This window comes from Theropithecus gelada, chromosome 6 (genome assembly GCF_003255815.1).
Source record: "Theropithecus gelada isolate Dixy chromosome 6, Tgel_1.0, whole genome shotgun sequence".
NCBI lineage: Eukaryota > Metazoa > Chordata > Mammalia > Primates > Cercopithecidae > Theropithecus > Theropithecus gelada.
In genome coordinates this window covers 52,979,986-52,999,658 of record NC_037673.1, presented here as the reverse complement: position 1 = coordinate 52,999,658, position 19,673 = coordinate 52,979,986, and the positions used below count along the sequence as shown (strand labels likewise).

General features: G+C 42.3%; 1 protein-coding gene across 1 annotated transcript in view; it reads left to right on the top strand.

Moving 5' to 3' along the window:
* ANKRD55 (ankyrin repeat domain 55) overlaps positions 1 to 13,359 on the top strand; it is a 138,749-nt gene extending 125,390 nt beyond the window's left edge. The window contains exons 10-12 of the mRNA XM_025388590.1: positions 483 to 1,147; positions 10,237 to 10,329; positions 12,722 to 13,359. Of these exons, the coding sequence (XP_025244375.1) occupies positions 483 to 1,147; positions 10,237 to 10,329; positions 12,722 to 12,843 (880 nt within the window). The 3' untranslated portion in view covers positions 12,844 to 13,359. The remainder of the gene's footprint in view (positions 1 to 482; positions 1,148 to 10,236; positions 10,330 to 12,721) is intronic.
* Positions 13,360 to 19,673: the final 6,314 nt, after the last annotated feature.

The following is a 19,673-nucleotide window of genomic DNA, read 5'->3' as shown; positions in this document are numbered from 1 at the left end:
TAGGATCTCTTTCACAGAAAGCCTAAAACCACTCTCAGCAACCTCCTCCATCCTTCTGCTCGTTGAAGCCTGAACTCAAACCCTTAGGCTTCATCTCTGACTTCAACTCGCGCTCCTACTGACTGTCCTTGAGATGTGAGAACACCACTTTCAGCAAGTTTTCAGTTTAGTTAACCCCTTGTTGAAAACAGATGATCCAGGTGTAAATTTTGGAAGGCTATCCCCTGAAGGAGCAAGAAAAATATAAGAAACGTCCTCCTTGGGCAAAGACTGCCCATGGCAAAGAGCGTCTTCTGGGCAGCATTGCCAGGGGTGCTGTGAGCTCCTCACACCACCTTTAACTTGAGAAGGCTTTGGGGGTGTCTAGGAAGGATCTCAGAAAACCTGATGAAGCATGTGGGAATAGGGGGTCGGTATTTCAGTTAGTGATGTCTCTACTTCCTATTCTCACATATCATCCCTGCTCTTTTATATTTGCATAGAACAGAGCCTACTCGACCCCCTCCCTCCCAGAGCAGTCGGCCCCAGAAGAAGGAGGGACGGTTCAACGTGCTCAACCAAATATTCTGCAAAAACAAGAAAGAAGAGCAGAGAGCCCATCAGAAGGATCCCAGCAGGGACCGATACAGAGAGGAGGACACCTCGGAAGTCAATGACATCATCACCACCTTTGATAGCATCGTGGGTACCAACTGCCAAGAACAGCCTGGTGATCAGGTGGCTATGGTTGAATTTAAGAAGAAAATCTCAGACAATTCAAAATATCCCTTATCGGAAAAGAAACCACTGGCCCGTAAGGGGCTTCCACCAATCAGAACGCAGAGTCTCCCACCCATCACCCTGGGCAATAACTTCCTAACAGCCTCCCATGGGGCCACTTCCCATGCAGGCCTGAGCTCTGGTCCTCATCATATGGCCCAGCGATCTCAGAAAAGTCGAAGTGAGCAGGATTTATTAAATAACAGAACTGGCTGCCAGATGTTACTAGATAACCCCTGGAGGAGTGATTCTAATCAGGTATTTTCCTACAAAGTTTGGACTGTGTCTTCTTCTGATAAGCTGCTGGACAGATTGCTCAGTGTCCGGCCTGGTCACCAGGAGGTCTCTGTGCCACCACATCTTCATCATCTACATAATCCATCATCAGGTAATGTTCTTCATTTCGTCTTCATTCTCAGCAGGCTCTATACTGGAAATGTCCCCTACAGTTCTTGGCTAGGAACTGGAGTGACAATAGTCTAGAAGGCAGGGTGAGAATAAAATGAGTGATTAGAGCCACCTTTTCTCCCAAAGTGCACTGGATTTGAGATTTCTGGGCTGTGAAAACATTCTGCTTCTCTGGCCGGGCACGGTGCTCAATCCCAGCACTCTGGGAGGCCAAGGTGGGCGGATCACGATCCTGGCTAACACGGTGAAACCCCATCTCTACTGAAAGTACAAAAAATTAGCCAGGCATGGTGGCAGGCGCGTGTAGTCCCAGCTACTTGGGAGGCTGAGGCAGGAGAATGGCGTGAACCCGGGAGGCAGAGCTTGCAGTGAGCCGAGATCATGCCACTGCACTCCAGCCTGGGCAACAGTGCAAGACTCTGTCTCAGAAAAAAAAATAAAAGAAAGAAAAGAAAATGTTCTGCTTCTCCCCTCTTCAAGTAATCATCAAGTACAAATATGTGCCTTCTCATCTTTCCAGCAAATATGTGTGGTATGTACCAGATTGGAGCAAGAATATTACTATTTCCACTAGCAAGGATTCTTAACTAGTGTGTGGCAAATCACCTATGAGGAGTTTGTTTGTGTGACTGTTTATAAATCAGGCATTCAATCTCCACCCCAGACCTACTGAACCAAAATTTTGGTGAGGGAACAGGGAAAATGGCCATGCCTCGTGTGGACACATGTAGAAAGGTAACACATATGCACATTTATGGGTTAGGTCTCAACACATACTAAAGGGTTGCAAAGCAATTCTCCCTCTTGTGTCTTCCCCAGCTATCCAGTGTCCCTCATCCAAAGCTAAACGTCAAAAAAAAATGAATTTTTTTATCCTTCTAGAGATATTTTACACACATATATCTCCATTTTTAGATATGAAATATGCACACATCCCACTTTTTAAACAAAAGTATCACACTAAAGAATTTATTACTTAAATATTTATTTATTTATTTGAGACAAGGTCACATTCTGTCACCCAGGCTAGAGTACAGTGGCACAATCACGGCTCCCTGCAGCCTCTGTCTCCTGGGTTCAAGCGATCCCCCTGCCTCAGCTTCCTGAGTAGCTAGGACTATAGGTACGCACCCTTACATCTGCCTATTTTTTTTTTTGTAGAGATGGAGTTTCACTATGTTTCCCAGGCTGGTGGTGAACTCATGGCCTCACGCAATCCTCCCTTCTTGGTCTCCCAAAGTGCTGAGATTACAGGCATGAGCCACCACTCCAAGCCTAAGAATTTATGTGTGTGTGTGTGTATATGTGTGTGTGTGTATATATATGTGTGTGTATATGTGTGTGTGTGTGTGTGTGTGTGTGTGTATATATATATATATATATATTTTTTTTTTTTTGAGACTCACTCACACCCAGGCTGGAGTGCAGTGGCGGGATCTCAGCTCACTGCAACCTCCACAGTGGTGTGCTCTCAGCTCACTACAACCTCCGCTTCCCAGGTTCAAGCAATTCTCCTGCTCAGCCTCCCAAGTATCTGGGACTACAGGCACATGCCACCACACCCAGCTAATTTTTTGTATTTTTAGTAGAGATGGGATTTCACTGTGTTAGCCAGGATGGTCTCAATCTCCTGAACTTGTGATCTGCCCGCCTCAGTCTCCCAAAGTGCTGGGATTACAGGCGTGAGCCACCATGCGTGGCATAGAATTTGTATTTTTATACAAATGTGTATGTATCTATTCCCCACCTTATAAATACATTTATCACACTAAAGAATTTATTTTTATTTTTTAAATGATCCATAGGCTGGGTACAGTGACTCACACTTATAATCTCAGAACTTTGAAGGGTTGAGGCAGGGGGTCAATGTAGCAAGATCCCCACCTCTACAGGAAAAAAAAAAAAGAAAGATCCACAGGTGATTCTTTGAACCATTGTTCAAAAGCAGCAGAGGCTGCAAAACAGCTTCCAAAGCCTGTTCGGTGCCACAGTACCTTGGCTTGTTTTTAAGTGAATTAATTGTCAATATTTTTAAATTATGAAATTTTATATAAAAGTCTGGAATTCTAGCTTCTCTCGAAAAACTAGAAAATCTGGCAACACTACACACAAATTCCCACATGGCAATAATTGGCTGGATCTGAGTAACCACTGTCCACTTAGACACCACTGTCCCCAGCTCAGTTCAGTCCACACCACTCCACCGTCTCTCCATGGAGTGTCAGACAGGCCTTATGATATGAAATATGTACATATCCCACTTTTTAAACGAATGTATCACACTAAAGAATTTATTATTTATTTATTTATTTATTTATTTGAGACAAGGTCACACTCTGTCACCCAGGCTAGAGTACAGTGGCACAATCACGGCTCCCTGCAGCGTCTGTCTCTTTCAGTTGTTGTTTTTCTTACAGTACGATTAAGGGAAAAAATAATTTATTTATTGAAGCCATTTTTCTCTAAGAGTAGAAAAATGAAAGACCAAGACAACAATGTGGGGTTTTTTGGGGGGGTGGTTTTGTGTGTGGTGTGTGTGTGTGTGTTGTTTTGTTTTGTTTTTGTTTGTTTTGGTGTTTTGTTTTGTTTTGTTTTTGAGACAGAGTCTCACTCTGTCACCCAGGCTGGCGTGTAGTGGCATGATCTTGGCTCACTGCAACATCCGCCTCCTGGGTTCAAGCAATTCTTCTGCCTCAGCCTCTCGGGTAGCTGGGATTACAGGCATGTGCCACCACGCCCGGTTAATTTTTGTATTTTTAGTGGAGACGGGGTTTCACTATGTCGGCCAGACTGGTCTCGAACTCCTGACCTCGTGATCTGCCGGCCTCGGCCTCCCAGAATGCTGAGATTACAGGCGTGAGCCACAGTGCCCGGCCACAATCTGTTTTTTAAAAAGTAGAAAAGGGCCATATTTTTTTTAGAATGAGCAAAATTCCTTTGCGTTTAATATGCAATTGAATTTGACTCTCTTCACCCTTTGACGTGTGCCCAGTGCCTGAAACCTTTGAAATAGAATATGGCTCCCTCACTCATATTTTTATACATATTTAGGCACAGGATAAATATGGATAAGCACATAAAGGCTGTTTCCTGGTGTCTGAGAAAAACTCCATTCAAGATTTTGCTTCCTCCACAAAGCACTGAAGCACTTGGCTGGTGGCATGGGTAGTATTTGCATTTTTTTCTGCAGAAGGATCAGGAAGGGAACACAGTGGTCTGCCACCTTTTGACATTTCAGGGCCTCAACCCATCCTGTTTTCCAGAGTTAGGCCTGTCCCAGCCAAATGAATACCTTCTGTTATGAAAATCATGTGAAAATCTGAAAGTCTTGTTCTTTTTCCGTTCCAAAGACAGCCTTGGCCTGTCTCTTTTATATCAGTCAGGATGGGGTTCAGCTTCCTGTAAAAGAAATCCAAAGTCACAGGGGCTTGAATAATATAGAATTTTATTGCTATCACAGCCAGGGGCAGTGGCTCACGCTTGCAATCCCAGCACTTTGAGAGGCCAAGGCACGTGGATTGCTTGAGCTCAGGAGTTCAAGACCAGCCTGGGCAACATGGTGAAGCTTCGTTTCTACAATAAAATTAGCCAGGAGTAGGGGTGCATGCCTGTGGTCCCAGCTACTTGGGGGGCTGAGACAGGAGGATCACTTGAGCCTGGGAGGCAGAGGTTGCAGTGAGCCAAGATCACACCACTGCACCCCAGACTGGGTGACAGAGTGAGGCCCTATCTCAAAAAAAATAAAAAATAAAAAATAGTTTATTGCTATCACATGAAAGAAGTCTGAAGTAGGCAGTTCCCAGACATTTGGTGGCTCCACAATCACAAGCAACATAGGCTCTTTCCATCTATGTGCCCCGTCACCCAACATATGGCTTCTGTCCTCGAGGGGCTGATGGAGCAGGAGGAAGGAAGTAGAAGGGGGAGAAATGCATGTCCCCATGTGAATCAGCTCCCATTAAGAACTCATCTGGCTTAAGTCCCACACTTCCGCTTGCGTCTCATTGGCCTAAACTTTGGTCATATGTTCACAACTATCAACAAGGAGTCTTTTAGCTGGCCATGTTGCTATCCCTCCAAAATTGGATTTCTGTTTCTAAGGGAGGGAGTAGATATTGGGTAGAGAATTAGTACATTCTGACACATGTGCCACCTAAAAATTTCCATCTTATTTGAAATAAAAGGAAATTCAATAAACGTGGTTTGGGGATTTGCTCACTTACACAATGAAATAACTAGAAAAATCCTGGGGCAGCAGCATAACAGAAAAGGAAAGGTGAAATTCTCCAATGGAATCGGCCTATATCAAATACTTTTTTTCAACCAATTTTTCTGAGTGCTGATTATAACTAGGAGCCATTCTAGGCAACTGAGTCATGATAAGATAAATTTCCCAAGTGTCTTCAGCCTATAAATCAGTTTTAAGGGGTGTAAATTTACTAAAATGCTTTTGCAACTGTTTTTAATGAACTTTCTTCTCATGTTTAGATACAGTCATACGGTTTTAAAAATGGAAAGGAGCTTAGTCATTTAATCATACATTAAATAATTGCTGAGTGTTTATCATAGTAATTTATCAAAAGAGAGGGAGAGTTTTTTTTTTGTTTTTTTTTTGTTTTTTTTTTTAGAGAGAGATAGGATCTGTCACCCAGGCTGGAGTACAGTAGCTTGATCATAGCTCACTCATGGGCTTAAGCAATCCTCCCATCTCAACCTCCCATGTAGCTGGAACTACAGACACACTTCCTCCTCTGGCTAATTTTTTTGTCATCATTTTTTTGTAGAGACAAGGGTCTCACTTTGTTACCCAGACTAGTCTAGAGCCAGCCCCTGGCCTCAAGCAATTCACCCATCTTGGCCTCCCAAAATGCTGGGATTATAAATATGAGCCATTGCGGCTGGGCTTGGTGGCTCATACCTGTAATCCCAGCACTTTGGGAGGCCAGGGTGGGCAGATCACCTGAGGTCAGGAGTTCGAGACCAGTCTGGCCAACATAGTGAAGCCCCATCTCTACTAAAAATACAAAAATACAAAAATCAGCTGGGCGTGGTGGCGAGCGCCTGTAGTCCCAGTTACTCTGGAGGCTGAGGCGGGAGAATCGCTTGAATTCAGGAGGCAGAGGTTGCAGTGAGCCGAGATCGCACCACTGCACTGCAGCCTGGATGACAAAGCGAAACTCTGTCTCAAAAAAAAAAAAGAAAAAGAAAAAGGAAAAAAAAAAACCTTTCCTAGCTTTACAGATTTTATTTTTGTGAACATTTTTAACAATAATTGTTTTGAGATCACTGAGGCTTCTGCACTACACTGAAGTGGGTGTTGTCGTTGTTGTTAGTCTAGGAGGGTCGAAACTTAGATTTCTACATTGAGCTCTCAATATTTTACGTGAAAGTTTAATGCGGTAAAGCATCTGGATAAATCATCCCACTGTAGCACTGACTTGAACTTGGATAGTCCCTTTATCTTTGGATTTCCTCCTTTCCTGCCCTGGGTTTGGTAGAAATAATATGGGTTAGCAGTGCTGCTGTTAAAATTCCGGGCAGCCACTATCCAATGCTTACATCAGCAGCCCTGAACATTTAGCTCTAATGATTATTTGCTTAACATTTATTGAGACCTGTCAGGGGTTGGATGCAGCAAGATGGGTAATGAAGCACTTATCCTAGAGAGTTGGAATTTGGAGCACATCAGCTTAATTCATTGCAGGCAGCTTTCAGAGAAAATGGAACAGAAAGGTCTGTGGTGTTGTCTGCCAGCCTGGTTATTTATAAGCCATCACAAAAAAAGTAAGAGTGTGCACTTCCTTTCTCCTGCAAAAGAGAGCTTCTTTCTCTAGAATTTTCTAGACTATCTCAGCAACAATGCACTCTTCTGGCTGCTTAGGTCTGATCCTGTGACCCCTCTGTCTAAACCCATCAAAGGTTTTGCATCTTTTCAGGACAAAGGCCAGGGTTCGAAACGGGGCAAACAAAGCCCTCACGGCATGGTCATTCTCAGCTTCGGCACCGCCCATCTCAAATCCCCACCCCTACCTCTTCAGCAGTTCCTTGAATATGTCTCAGTTTCTTGACAATTTCATACCTTTTCATTCTATGACATCTTGGCCCTTGTTATTATTTTGGGTTCTCTCCGCTGTGTGCTTGACTGATTCCTATAATCTTTTAAGAACCAGCTCAAAACTCACCTTCTATAATATGTGAAGGTCACCCTGATCTCTGTAGGAAATATGGTTCTTTCATAGGACTCCTAATAAGAATAGCTCCACCTTGCCGGGCACAGTGGCTCATGCCTGTAATCCCAACACTTTGGGAGGCTGAGACGGGTGGATCACCTAAGGTCAGGAGATCAAGATCAGCCTGGCCAACATGGTGAAATCCTGTCTCTACTAAAAATACAAAAATTAGCCTGGTGTGGTGGTGCACGCCTGTAGTCCCAGCTACTCAGGAAGCTGAGGCAGGAGAATTGCTGGAACCTGGGAGGCAGAGGTTGCCGTGAGCCAGGATGGCACTGCTGTACTCCATCCTGAGCAACACAGCAAGACACTGTCTCCAGAAACAAAAGAATAGCTTCACCTTGCTGACCTACACACCTACACACTTCGCTTTCCACAACATTGCAGGAGAGAATTTATCCTCTTTATAATTGAAGCAATTGAGACAGAGAGGTTAGCTCATCTGCCTAAGGTCACAGAGCTAGCTAGGAAGTGGCAGAGGAGATATTGGAACAAGGTCTGTGGGATCCAAGAAAACCTCAACTTCTCTGGACCATTCCTTCCTCTGCAATGCCCTCACAAACTCTATCACAGCACTACTCATGGAGCTTCAAAACCACATGTCTACCTGTGTCTCCTCCCACATCAATTGCAATCCCTTCCTGAACACTTTGCCTTCTCCTCTTTGTACTCTAGGGTCTGGAATATAATGAGTGCTCAATGGATGATTGCTGAATTATCTATTTATCATTATTATCATTATTATTATTATTAATGCTGCAGTCACCTCTGGTTCCATCATGTAACCGTGAAAACATTTCCTATCCTTTTTTTCTAGGACAGTGGTCCTTGACCCTGTCCCCAAAGCTGAACACTCCCTTCAGTTGCCTGCAGCACCAGACAGCTTTGAGCTAAGCACAGCTCCACCCTATCCCTGAAAACTGAGCAAAATGCCAACGTGGAATAAAATTTAACTCCCCTTCATGTCCAAGTCACTGCTGCAACCCTTCTCTGCCCACTTCTCCCATCTGCTTAGGGGAGGCAGAATAACAGAAGTTACAGGGTCAGCCCTATAGGGTTGAAGTCTAGGCTCTGTCCCTTCCTAGCATATGACTTGAGCACTTTTAGAACTCCTCGAAGTCACAAGGTCCTCATTTGTAAAATGAGGATGATAATAGAATCTATCTCACAAGAAAAAGTGATTGTCAGAATTATATAAGATTATGCCTACAGCATTTATCCCTATTCCTGACAAAAGTAAGTGCTCCATAAGCATAACTCTTAATTGTCATTATCTCATTGTTGGTTTTACAAATATCTGCTCAAGTGTTCATGGATAAATAAGCTGTTTGCTAATGTAAATTTTAATGATAATTCTACACATGGATTATTTTCTCTGTAAATAATGGCTCCTGAAGTTATTTGATGTTCAGTGTTCAATAGGATAAAATATAATGGCAAAATATCCACCAAGGAGACTGGAGATTTAATCTCCATCAACTAACATTGCTGAGGTGGCCATTTCTGCACAGACCATCCACCATGAGATTCACCTAAACAGATGGAAGGTGGATCTTGGCTAATCCTCTTGTTTTTTCTTTTTTTCTTATGCTATTTTGCTCCAACAGAAGACCCTTAAACTCTAGGAGCATTGTTGTAGCAACTCTGGTTCTTTCTTACTAGACTGATAGGCAAAAGATCAAATAATCTTTTTTTGTTAAGATCTATTGAGTACTTTACCCTATAAGCTAAATGCTTTACTCTTGTTCTCCAATGTAATCCTCATGACAAGCGGAAAAGACATACAATTATTTTCATCATTTTGTATATGAAAAACTTGAGATGTTGAGAGGTTGTATCATTTGCCCAAGGTCATACAACTAAAAAGTGGGGAAGCAGGGAATCGAGCCTAATTCTGTTTGACCCAAGAGTCCAACCAAGCTCCTATTCATGACACAATCCAGTCAATTTTAAAATGGATTTAAATCACATTTGTGTGTCCGCTTCTGTTTTCAGGTATCGAACATCCATATCTTAAAGTCAGTAGTACATTGACGAATGTTTACCAGCTGGCTTTCTAGGAGAAAAATCTGTGCTTGTTGATTTTTCACAGTGTAAATACACCCACCATGGCTGATTTCAAGACACTAGTGTGATGTCAAACAGTTCACAAAATTTCTGAAAGCGTAACCATCAGCTCTTGAGAGCTGGCTCACATGGTCCACGCATACACCATTGCTTTCTGTCCAAGTTAGAGAATAGGTTTCCCAAGTGCATCCACCCCATTCTGTCTTCCAGGTCAATGATTCTCCATCCTGGCTGCACTTGAATAAGCTGGAAGCTGATAAACATCTGACACCATGCCCCACCTCCAGAAATTCCGATGTAATAACCTGGGATGTGGCCAGGACAGCAGTATGTTTTCTAACTTCTTAGATAATTCCTATGTGCAGCCAGGATTGAGAAACTCTGCTCTAGAAGAAAATACTCTACTCATCACCTACTCATTTCATCAAAGATTTGATGAAAATATGATAGGATATGCCATATCTATATTATTTTCATTTTTTTTTCAACTTTAACTTTTATGGGGTGAGTAACCCACTGTGCTTCTTTATAAAATTTTGTTTAAACTAGTACACTCAAGAAATGATTTCTAGTACCTTTTTCTATCATTTAAACAGTGACTGGTATATAACAGAAATGCAATAAAGTATAGCTATCATTGTTTTCATTGTTACTTTTACCACCTTAAATTTAGTGATCTGTAACAACTTTGATGATTCTCTTATCCATTGCATTCTGTAATTTGCACTTGGTTGAGTCTCAAGAGATTGACACAAATATGTTTTATCTTCAGGACAAAATTTTCAGCATCTTTCCCCGAACAGACACAAAATCAGGGATCTTCCTTTCACTCGGAACACCCTAGCTCCCCTACCAGATCAAAAATGTAAGTATTATGAATCTTCCACAGTTTCCTTTGCAAGTGTTAACACATCTAGACACAACTAAATGTTATTTCAGTTTACTTCCATTTTTCTTTTCTTTTTTTTTTTTTTTTTTGAGATGGAGTCTTGCTCTGTCACCCAGGCTAGAGTGCAATGGCAGGATCTCAGCTCGCTGCAACCTCTGCCTCCCAGGTTCAAGTGATTCCTCTGCCTCAGCCTCCCAAGTAACTGGGATTACAGGTGNTTCCATTTTTTTTTTCTTTTTTTTTTTTTTTTGAGATGGAGTCTTGCTCTGTCACCCAGGCTAGAGTGCAATGGCAGGATCTCAGCTCGCTGCAACCTCTGCCTCCCAGGTTCAAGTGATTCCTCTGCCTCAGCCTCCCAAGTAACTGGGATTACAGGTGCCTGCCACCACGCCTGGCTAATTTTTGTGGTTTTTTTTTTAAGTAGAGATGGGGTTTCGCCATGTTGGCCAGGCTGGTTTCCAACTCCCAACCTCAAGTGATCCACCCACCTCAGCCTCCCAAAATGCTGGGATTACAGGCGTGAGCCACCACGCCCAGCCCTACTTTCATACTTTCATTTTTCAAGGGAACATCAGGTGCCAACACTTATAAATTACAGGAAAACAGAGACCATCTTTAAAGCTTTTTTTAGATGCTTATTTTTTTAAAAAAAGAATACTCCCTCCCTTTAGGAATTTTTTGTGTTTGAACTATTGAAGCAATAAACAGTTTATTTTTACATGTATTATTTAATGTCTTTAGGAAGGTGCTTTAAAAATTCCCTTTTAAGACTGGCCTCCTGATATAGGTTTCTTTACTATACTGGACAGATAGAAATATACATCACCTCTGTACTTACAGTCCATGCATTCCTAAGCAGAAAAAAAAAATTCAGTTCATCAGGCTTACTCTTGGTATTATTGATTTATTTTATAATATTTTATATAAAAAACTCTCCTAATATAAAATATTAATATACTCCATTGGGCCAGTGATCTTCAAACTTGAGTATGCCTAAGTATTACCTGGGGCGTTTGTTGTGAAGTAGATTCCTGGGTCCCCCACCCAGAGATTCTGAGTTTGAATATTCTCATATCTATACTCTGAAGCATAATAATAATAAAGCAAGTTTTATTATTATTCCCGTTGTAGAGCCAGAAACAAAACTACAGGACACTGAGTCTACTGCCTCATGAAATAAGCAATACTTACTGGATTCTAATTTATTTTCTTTTTTTCTTCCAATTGCACCCAATGCATTTAACACACACACACACACACACACACACACACACACAGCCCCTCCACATCCTTCTAAGTGCAGGTTAGATGATTTAGGAGCTGTCCTATTTCAGATAAGTTTCTCAACCTTTCTGTACTTTAGTTTCCTCACTGTCCATAATGATAGTGCCATCCTAATAAGATTTATGGGAGTACTAAATGAGATAACATATGTAAAACACTTGGCACACTGTTTGCACAGAGTATATATCCAGTATGTCTTTCTCCCCTAGGCAAGGATTTGAAGGAGACAAACTAAGAGCTCTAGAACTCTTTAGGTTAAAATGATGAACTATAGGGTCTTAGTACAACTCTGTCTTTTAGCAGATAAGGAAACTAAGAGGTAGAGGGATATGTCCAAGGTCACATAGAGAGTTAGTAGCAGAAACCAAGACCTCTTCCTTGACAGATCAGTTCCTCTGCCCTTTACAGATGTGTGTAAAGTGAACATTTTGGATAGTGTCAATTCTATCATTGAATGAAATTCAAGCCCGAATCTGTCTTTAAGCAGAACTGTAGCCACAAAAACATCTAGTTAAGCAAAGAGCCACTCAGTCTTGAATGCTGATGGAGTTGCAGAAGCCAAAGAGAGGTTTTCTTTGGCAGGGCCCAAGAGCTTTGCTTTTCACAGTTAAGTTTCAGGAGAGAAGGAAAGATAAAGATCCTTGATCAACTTGGCTCTACAAAAAAGAAATGAAAGGCCCCACAGTGCTTTTCCTAAAAGAAGCCTGAGAGCCTTTTGAGGTTTGCATAAAAGCACAGTACAAATGTCTTGGGCCTTCTTTAGAGCCTTGTGAGCAGTTGTTGAACATCAACAGCTACTCTACCCCAAGGAAAAGCTCTGCCAGACATGCACAGCCCAATTATGTTTGATCAAACTTGGTACAGTCTTCTGTGTGGACGTATTTGAAATTCCAGACTTCATGTAGCAAGTCTGAACAGATATATATACAAGAAATGCATACACAGCTTCTCTTTGCAGTCTAGCTCTCACCAAGACACCCTTCTTAGAAATGTCTCCACTCCTAAAACACAACACAATTCTCCTGCTGCCTTCCTGTGAGACAAGCAAATCTTGAAAGTCTCTCATTCTATTCTTTCTCCCCAGTTCTATCTGGAGAACCTCTGCGGACAAACCGAGTGCTTCCTGCTATTCCAAGTCAACGAAGACACAGCACAGCAGCAGAAGAGAGTGAACATTCTGCCCACCCCACCAGTGATGAAAATTAACTGTGGGCTACTCGATGCAGAAATGTAGATGAATATATATTCTCAACTCTCAAAGAACAAGATTACTCTAGTTTGTAAGAACGAAGACCAATTTAGTAAACTGCATTCTATAAGCCATCAGTTTTATAACTCGAAATTCTTTATTCCAAATAAAGATACTTCCTAAATAAGCACTTAGAATCTTTGGGTGTGCATATTAAGTCTGTGAGTTTCTGTGACTTCGACATGCCAAAATTAAAAGACAAAATATGTTATCAGTAGGCAAACTGAGCTATGTTTGGTTTGCTTTGTGGCATGTGCGCTGTTTTTTTGTTATTGTTCTTTGGTTGGTTTTTTGCTGAATGATTTTATGTTTTGGAAAAAAAAAATGTATGCTTTGCTGAATAAAAGCAAAAACAAAAAACAAACAACAACAACAAAAAAAACCCACATCCCAGACATGTTCTTCACATTTATTGTCATTCTAACTTGAACTAATGAAACCTATTTAAAAATAAATTCCTATGATCAGTCACAGTTTACGGCTTTTAAATGTACAATCTTCTGCAAAATATTTTTTAACAGTCTCAGTTCCTGGCTACTGCCCAAGTCACTTGACATTGTTTATCTCTCTTCTTTGTTATTTAATTATTTCCATATATCATCATTTTCAGATATGATTGACTGTGCCAACAGGGAGAAGGTCATGTGATTTGGAAAGGTCTACATCCTGGCCCAACAGAGTTGATTAGGCAGTTCTCACACTCCTCAAATACTCTACGTATGTAACTATTTTTCTGTTTTAAAACAATGGTCTCTTGCCTATTAAGACTTTTGCAAACTTAAGACTTAGCAAAGTTTTGAATGAATGCTACTAACTGCAGATCTTACTAAGATAATTATAAGTTGTTTGGATTGATTCGTGCTAGAGGTCTGTATAAAGTTCAAGGCTTAGCCACATAAGATGACGGCCACTGCATGTTATTTGGGAGCCTAGATGTTATTTTGTAAATATCTCAAGTACCTGTACAACATTCACCACTTTATATTAGTAGTATGTGTTTAAAGAGGTTAGACTATACCATTAACTAGATAAAAGCTCCTCTGGGGCCAAATCACAATCCTTTGGCTTTGTACTTCTAGAAATTTATACAATGCCTGGCACAAAGTAGGCACTTGGTCCTTTCATTTTTTGTCAGGAAGGAAGGAAGTAGAGAGGAAAAGAGGGAGTTGGCAAGGAAAGGCGATGTAGAAAGCCATCATAAAAGATGTCATTAGGCCGGGCATGGTGGCTCACACCTGTAATCCCAGCACTTTGGGAGGCTGAGGTGGGCAGATCACGAGGTCAGGCGATTGTGACCATCCTGGCTACCATGGTGAAACCCCGTCTCTACTAAAAACACAAAAAAATTAGCCGGGCTTGGTGGCGGGCGCCTGTAGTCCCAGCTGCTGAGGAGGCTGAAGCAGGAGAATGGCGTGAACCTGGGAGGTGGAGCTTGCAGTAAGCCGAGATCGTGCCACTGCACTCCAGCCTGGGTGACAGAGGGAGACTCCATCTCAAAAAAAAAAAAAAAAAAGATGTCATTAGTTCACAATCTCTTTTTTTTTCTTTTTTGAGATGGAGTCTCCCTCTGTCACCCAGGCTGTAGTGCAGTGGTGCAATCTCAGCTCACTGCAACCTCTGCCTGCTGTGTTCAGGATTCTCCTGTCTCAGCCTCCCGAGTAGCTGGGATTACAGGCACACACCACCATGTCCAGCTAATTTTTTTGTATTTTTAATAGAGACAGGTTTTGCCATGTTGGCCAGGCTGGTCTCAAACTCTTGACCTCAGATGATCCACCCACCTCAGCCTCCCAAAGTGCTGGGATTACAGCCATGAGCCACTGCGCCCAGCGTAGTCCACAATCTCTTTTGACAATGATAGTTGCATGAATCAGAGATTGTAAAGGAGAAAGTGTATGGATCAGCCTTCCATGCTGGGCAGTAGCTAAAGGGAAAGAAAATCCTGTTACAAACAGAAGGACTTCCCGACATAGCCTCTGAAGAATTTTCCCTTTGTGTTGTTTCGTTTGTTTGGGGGCTGCTCTCACCTCTGAAGAGTCATTCTTTAAGCATCAACCTGTTAAGTTGTTTGGCCTCAGACTGTTAAATTGTTCAGCTGTGTCACAGGCTACTTCTGAATCCATGTCCATCCACAAGTAGATTACCTAGCCCTACACTGCCTGTATCAGTCAGGGAAGGCTAGCTTCCACTTTAACAACAAACAACCCCCAGATGTCACTGGCTGACACGATTTGTTTCTTATTCACAATACATGTCTCATACCAACCAGCACAGTTGGCTGCTGATGTAGATTCCATTTCAATATGTTCTTCTTTGGTGACCAAACCAGAGGAAATGAGAGGTGAATCCCATTATTTACTCTCACATTTCATTTGCCAAGTCAAATTGTGTGGACATGCCTAACTTCAACAGAAGTAAAGAAGTGTATGCTGGCCATGCATGGTGGCTTACACCTGTAATCCCAGCACTTTGGGAGGCCAAGGTGGGCAAATCACTAGGTCAAGAGATCGGTACCATCCTGGCCAACATGGTGAAGCCCCATCTCTACTAAAAATACAAAAATTAGCTGGGCGTGGTGGCGCACGCCTGTAGTCCCAGGTACTTGGGAGGCTGAGGCAGGAGAATCTCTTGAGCCCAGGAGATGGCACCACTGCACTCCAGCCTGGCGACAGAGCAAGACCCTGTCTCAAAAAGAAACAAAAAACAGTGAGGTCTCTCTAGTCCCATAGTTCACATATATAATCCCCAAACCATCATTTTTCTGTTCCAAAAAATTCATTCAAATTTCATAGTGTGATATACCCTGGGCAAAGCTTTCTTTCTGAATTTGTTTATTGGGTTCGTACATCTATACAGGCAATTTGTGCAAAGTGCCCACCAACTCAGTACTTTGTGCTAAACCAGTTAGAATTGTTGGAAGCTAGGGTTGTTAATTTTTTTTCATCTTTCTTAGTTCTCTTTGGTAATCACCTGCTTTAACATAGGTGCTATTTCTTCCAGTAAACACTGAATTCCAGTGGTCTCATCCTGCCGGAATTAAGCCAATATAAATAGATTGCTGTGGCTCCAGCTTATTATCCTTTACAGCTCTACCAGAGCACAACTTGGCACTCGATCTCATTTTAGAAAACCCCACCATGATGAGAAATATGCACATGCTCCTCAACTTATGATGGAGTTATGTCCCAATAAACCCATTATAAGTTGAAAATAGCATTGTTGAATGTCTTTTCTTTTTTTTTTTTTTTTTTTTTTTTTTTTAGCCAGGTCTCACTCTGTCACCCAGGCTGGAGTGCAGTGGTGTGATCATGGCTGATTACAGCCTCAACTTCCTAGGCTCAGGTGATTCCCCAACCTTAGCCTCCCAAGTAGCTGGGACTACATATGTGCACCACCACACCTAGCTACTTTTTTATGTTTTTAGTAGAGATGAGGTTTTGCCATGTTGCCCAGGCTGGTCTCAAAACTCCTGGGTTCAAGCAATCCTCCTGCATCGGCCTCCCAAAGTGCTGGGATTACAGGCATGAACCACCACGCCCAGCCCAAAAAGTACATTTAACACGCTCAACCTACCAAACATCATAGCTTATCCTAGCTTACCTTTAATGTGCTCAGAACACTCGTAATAGCCTACAGCAGAACAAAATTATCTAACACAAAGCCTACATTATAACAGTGTTGACTATCTCATGTAATTTATTAAATACTATACTGAAAGTGAAAAACAGAAAGATTGTATGGGTACTCGAAGTAAAGTCAAAAAATCATAAGTTGAATGATCATAAGGCAAGGACCATCTGTAATGCCTTCCAGAAAGACAATCATAAGAATTAATTTTACTTTTGCCTCTACTTTTTTTTTTTTTCTTTTTTTGAAATTTACAAATGCATGTCTCTAAGCATGCGCATCCTGGCATTTTAAAGGTAATCTTTTGAAAACAGCCTTTTGGAATCCACCATAGGTTTAAATGGGGTAACTAAGAAGGAACATATTTTACGTTAGCATAAAATATAATGCCCAAGTCAAAAACTAAATTAATAAGGAGACATGATATCCCCTCTCACATGTAGTAGTGAGACTCTCTGATGATCTTTGAGGGAAAAAATGATATTTTGAAATCAGAGAATTCTGTTAGAATCACGTATTTCCTAGACATTGACAAAGAAATGTAAATACTAGTGGATGAAGACTGTCAATAAACTGTATGTTCCAACAGAAACTATAGTCTTTCAAAGTAAATGCCTTTGTATTCGGACCCCTGTTCCAGTCTAACCCTGGTTTTTTGGGACAGCTGAATGAGTTACCGAAAGCTGAACAGTTTCCATTCAGATGTCACACCAGCACAATTGTCACTAGAGAGACAAAGGTAGTTTTCACATTGATGTGTGAAAAACAGGAAATAACATGTTGATTATTAAACCCTTAGTAAAATGTTTATTAATGGTGAATGGTAAACCACCTTGCCATTGCTAGTGGTCTACAAACTGGGGAAAATGAGAGCAAAAGAAAGATTCCCAGTTCCCCTCAAAGGATGAGGTACAATCTAACTGGCTGACGTGAAAGATAGGGAACTGAAATTTTTGTAGACTAGGGCCAGCTGTAAGATTGGAAGGTGGGAGGAGGATGGAGGAGACTGCAAATGACCCCGCATGAGCAGTGAATCCAAGAACTGAACCCAGATACAGATGACCATGAGCAACGTCTCCAGTGTGCTGAAAGTGAACCTGGCCCAAAGACATAATAGTGAATGAAGGTGAAGGAAGGAAATTATCTCCATTGCTTCTATTCATGTGACATAAAAGTTCTTCCAAAAGGCTTTTAAGAGAAGCCGATGACACTTACTACTTAGACACTGACAATAAAAAAAGACAGGTTATGAGGAAGCAAAGCCACATCTTAGGGCCCAGAAAATTGTCCTCTGCAATAGGCAAGCCAAGGCCTGGCCTCAGCCTCAGAAGGATGAGCTCCGTTTCTCTTGACTAACACTTCAGACATTGCTCACAGATGTCCTAGGACAGGGGTCCCCAACCCACAGGCCACAGATGAGTACCAGTCCATGGCCTGTTAGGAAGCGGGCCACACAGCAGGAGGTGAGTGGTAGGTGAATGAGAGAAGCTTCATCTGTATTTACAGCTGCTCCCTATCACTCGCATTACTGCCTGAGCTCCTCTTCCTGTCAGATCAGTGGCGGCATCAGATTCTCACGGGAGCACGAACCCTATTGTGAGCTGCACATGCGAAGGATCTAGGTTGTGCACTCCTTATGAGACTCTAATGCCCGATGATCTGCCACTGTTTCCCGTCACCCTGAGGTGGGACTGTCTAGTCGTAGGAAAACAGCTCAGGGCTCCCACTGATTCTACATTATGAGGAGTATGTAATAACAATAGAAATAAAGTACACAATAAATGTAATGCACTTGAATCATCCTGAAACCATCGCCCCCCAACCCCGCACCCCGTCCGTGGAAAAATTGTCTTCCACGAAACCGGTCCCCGGTGCCAGGAAGGTTGGGGACTGCTGTAATATATGTATGCATGATTCAGCTGCACCCAGAAATGGGATTTCCCCTCAGAGCTCATCATGAGTTTGGACGATCACTGCCTCTCCCTGTTACCTTGCGAGCCTATTAACAGCTCACAACTCAGTTTAGCCAGTTTTTCTATTCAAGGTAGGTAGCCTGGTCTTAATGCAGGCACCACGGACTTGGCTTCATGCCTGCTCTTGTTATCACTCCCTGCACCCTATAAAAACTCAGGAAATAGACCGGGCGCGGTGGCTCAAGCCTGCAATCCCAGCACTTTGGGAGGCCAAGACGGGCGGATGACGAGGTCAAGAGATCAAGACCATCCTGGCTAACCCGGTGAAACCCTGTCTCTACTAAAAAATACAAAAAACTAGCGGGTGCCTGTAGTCCCAGCTACTTGGGAGGCTGAGGCAGGAGAATGGCATAAACCCAGGAGGCGGAGCTTGCAGTGAGCTGAGATCCGGCCACCACACTCCAGCTATGTTGTCCAAGCTTGTTTTGAATTCCTGATCTCAAGCAATCCTCCCACCTTGGCCTCTCAAAGAGCTGGAATAACAGGCATGAATCACTGCACCCAACCTTGACTGGTTCTTACAAATCAGTAACCTTATTGGTTAGGCAAAAAAGAAACCTTAATATATCTGGCAAAGCTGCCCCAGTCTCATAAGTGTTGGTATCACTGTCTATTTCTTTGTCATAATGATACTTCATGTTAATTTGGCCTCACTTCTTCATCAGTAGATCTATTCAGGAAAGATCTGACTTGTGAAACTGTAGGAAGTGGGGAAGACAATGGGGGATTTTGAAAGCCAATTCTTTCACCAGCTAGTCCCCCACCCAGTCAGGGCCATTCTCAGCCCAACCCAGGAGCACAAACGACCTTCTCCGGGTGGAAGGGTGGGAGGATCAGGACCCAGCAATCTTCGTTTAAGGTAATTACCCCAGCAGAAAGTACAGAGGCATAGAGTTTTAATGGTTATCCACTACTCCTTTTTCTCTTTTTTCTTTCCTTTTTTTTTTTTTTTTTTTTTTTGTGAGACAGAGTCTCTCTCTGTCACCCAGGCTGCAGTGCAGTGTCATGATCTCGGCTCACTGCAACCTCCGCCTCCCGAGTTCAAGTGATTCTCCTGTCTCAGCCACCTGAGTAGCTAGGACTATAGATGTGTGCCACCACGCCCAGCTAATTTTTTTTTCTTTTTCTTTTTCTTTTTTTGTATTTTTACTAGAGACAGAGTTTCACCATGTTAGCCAGGATGGTCT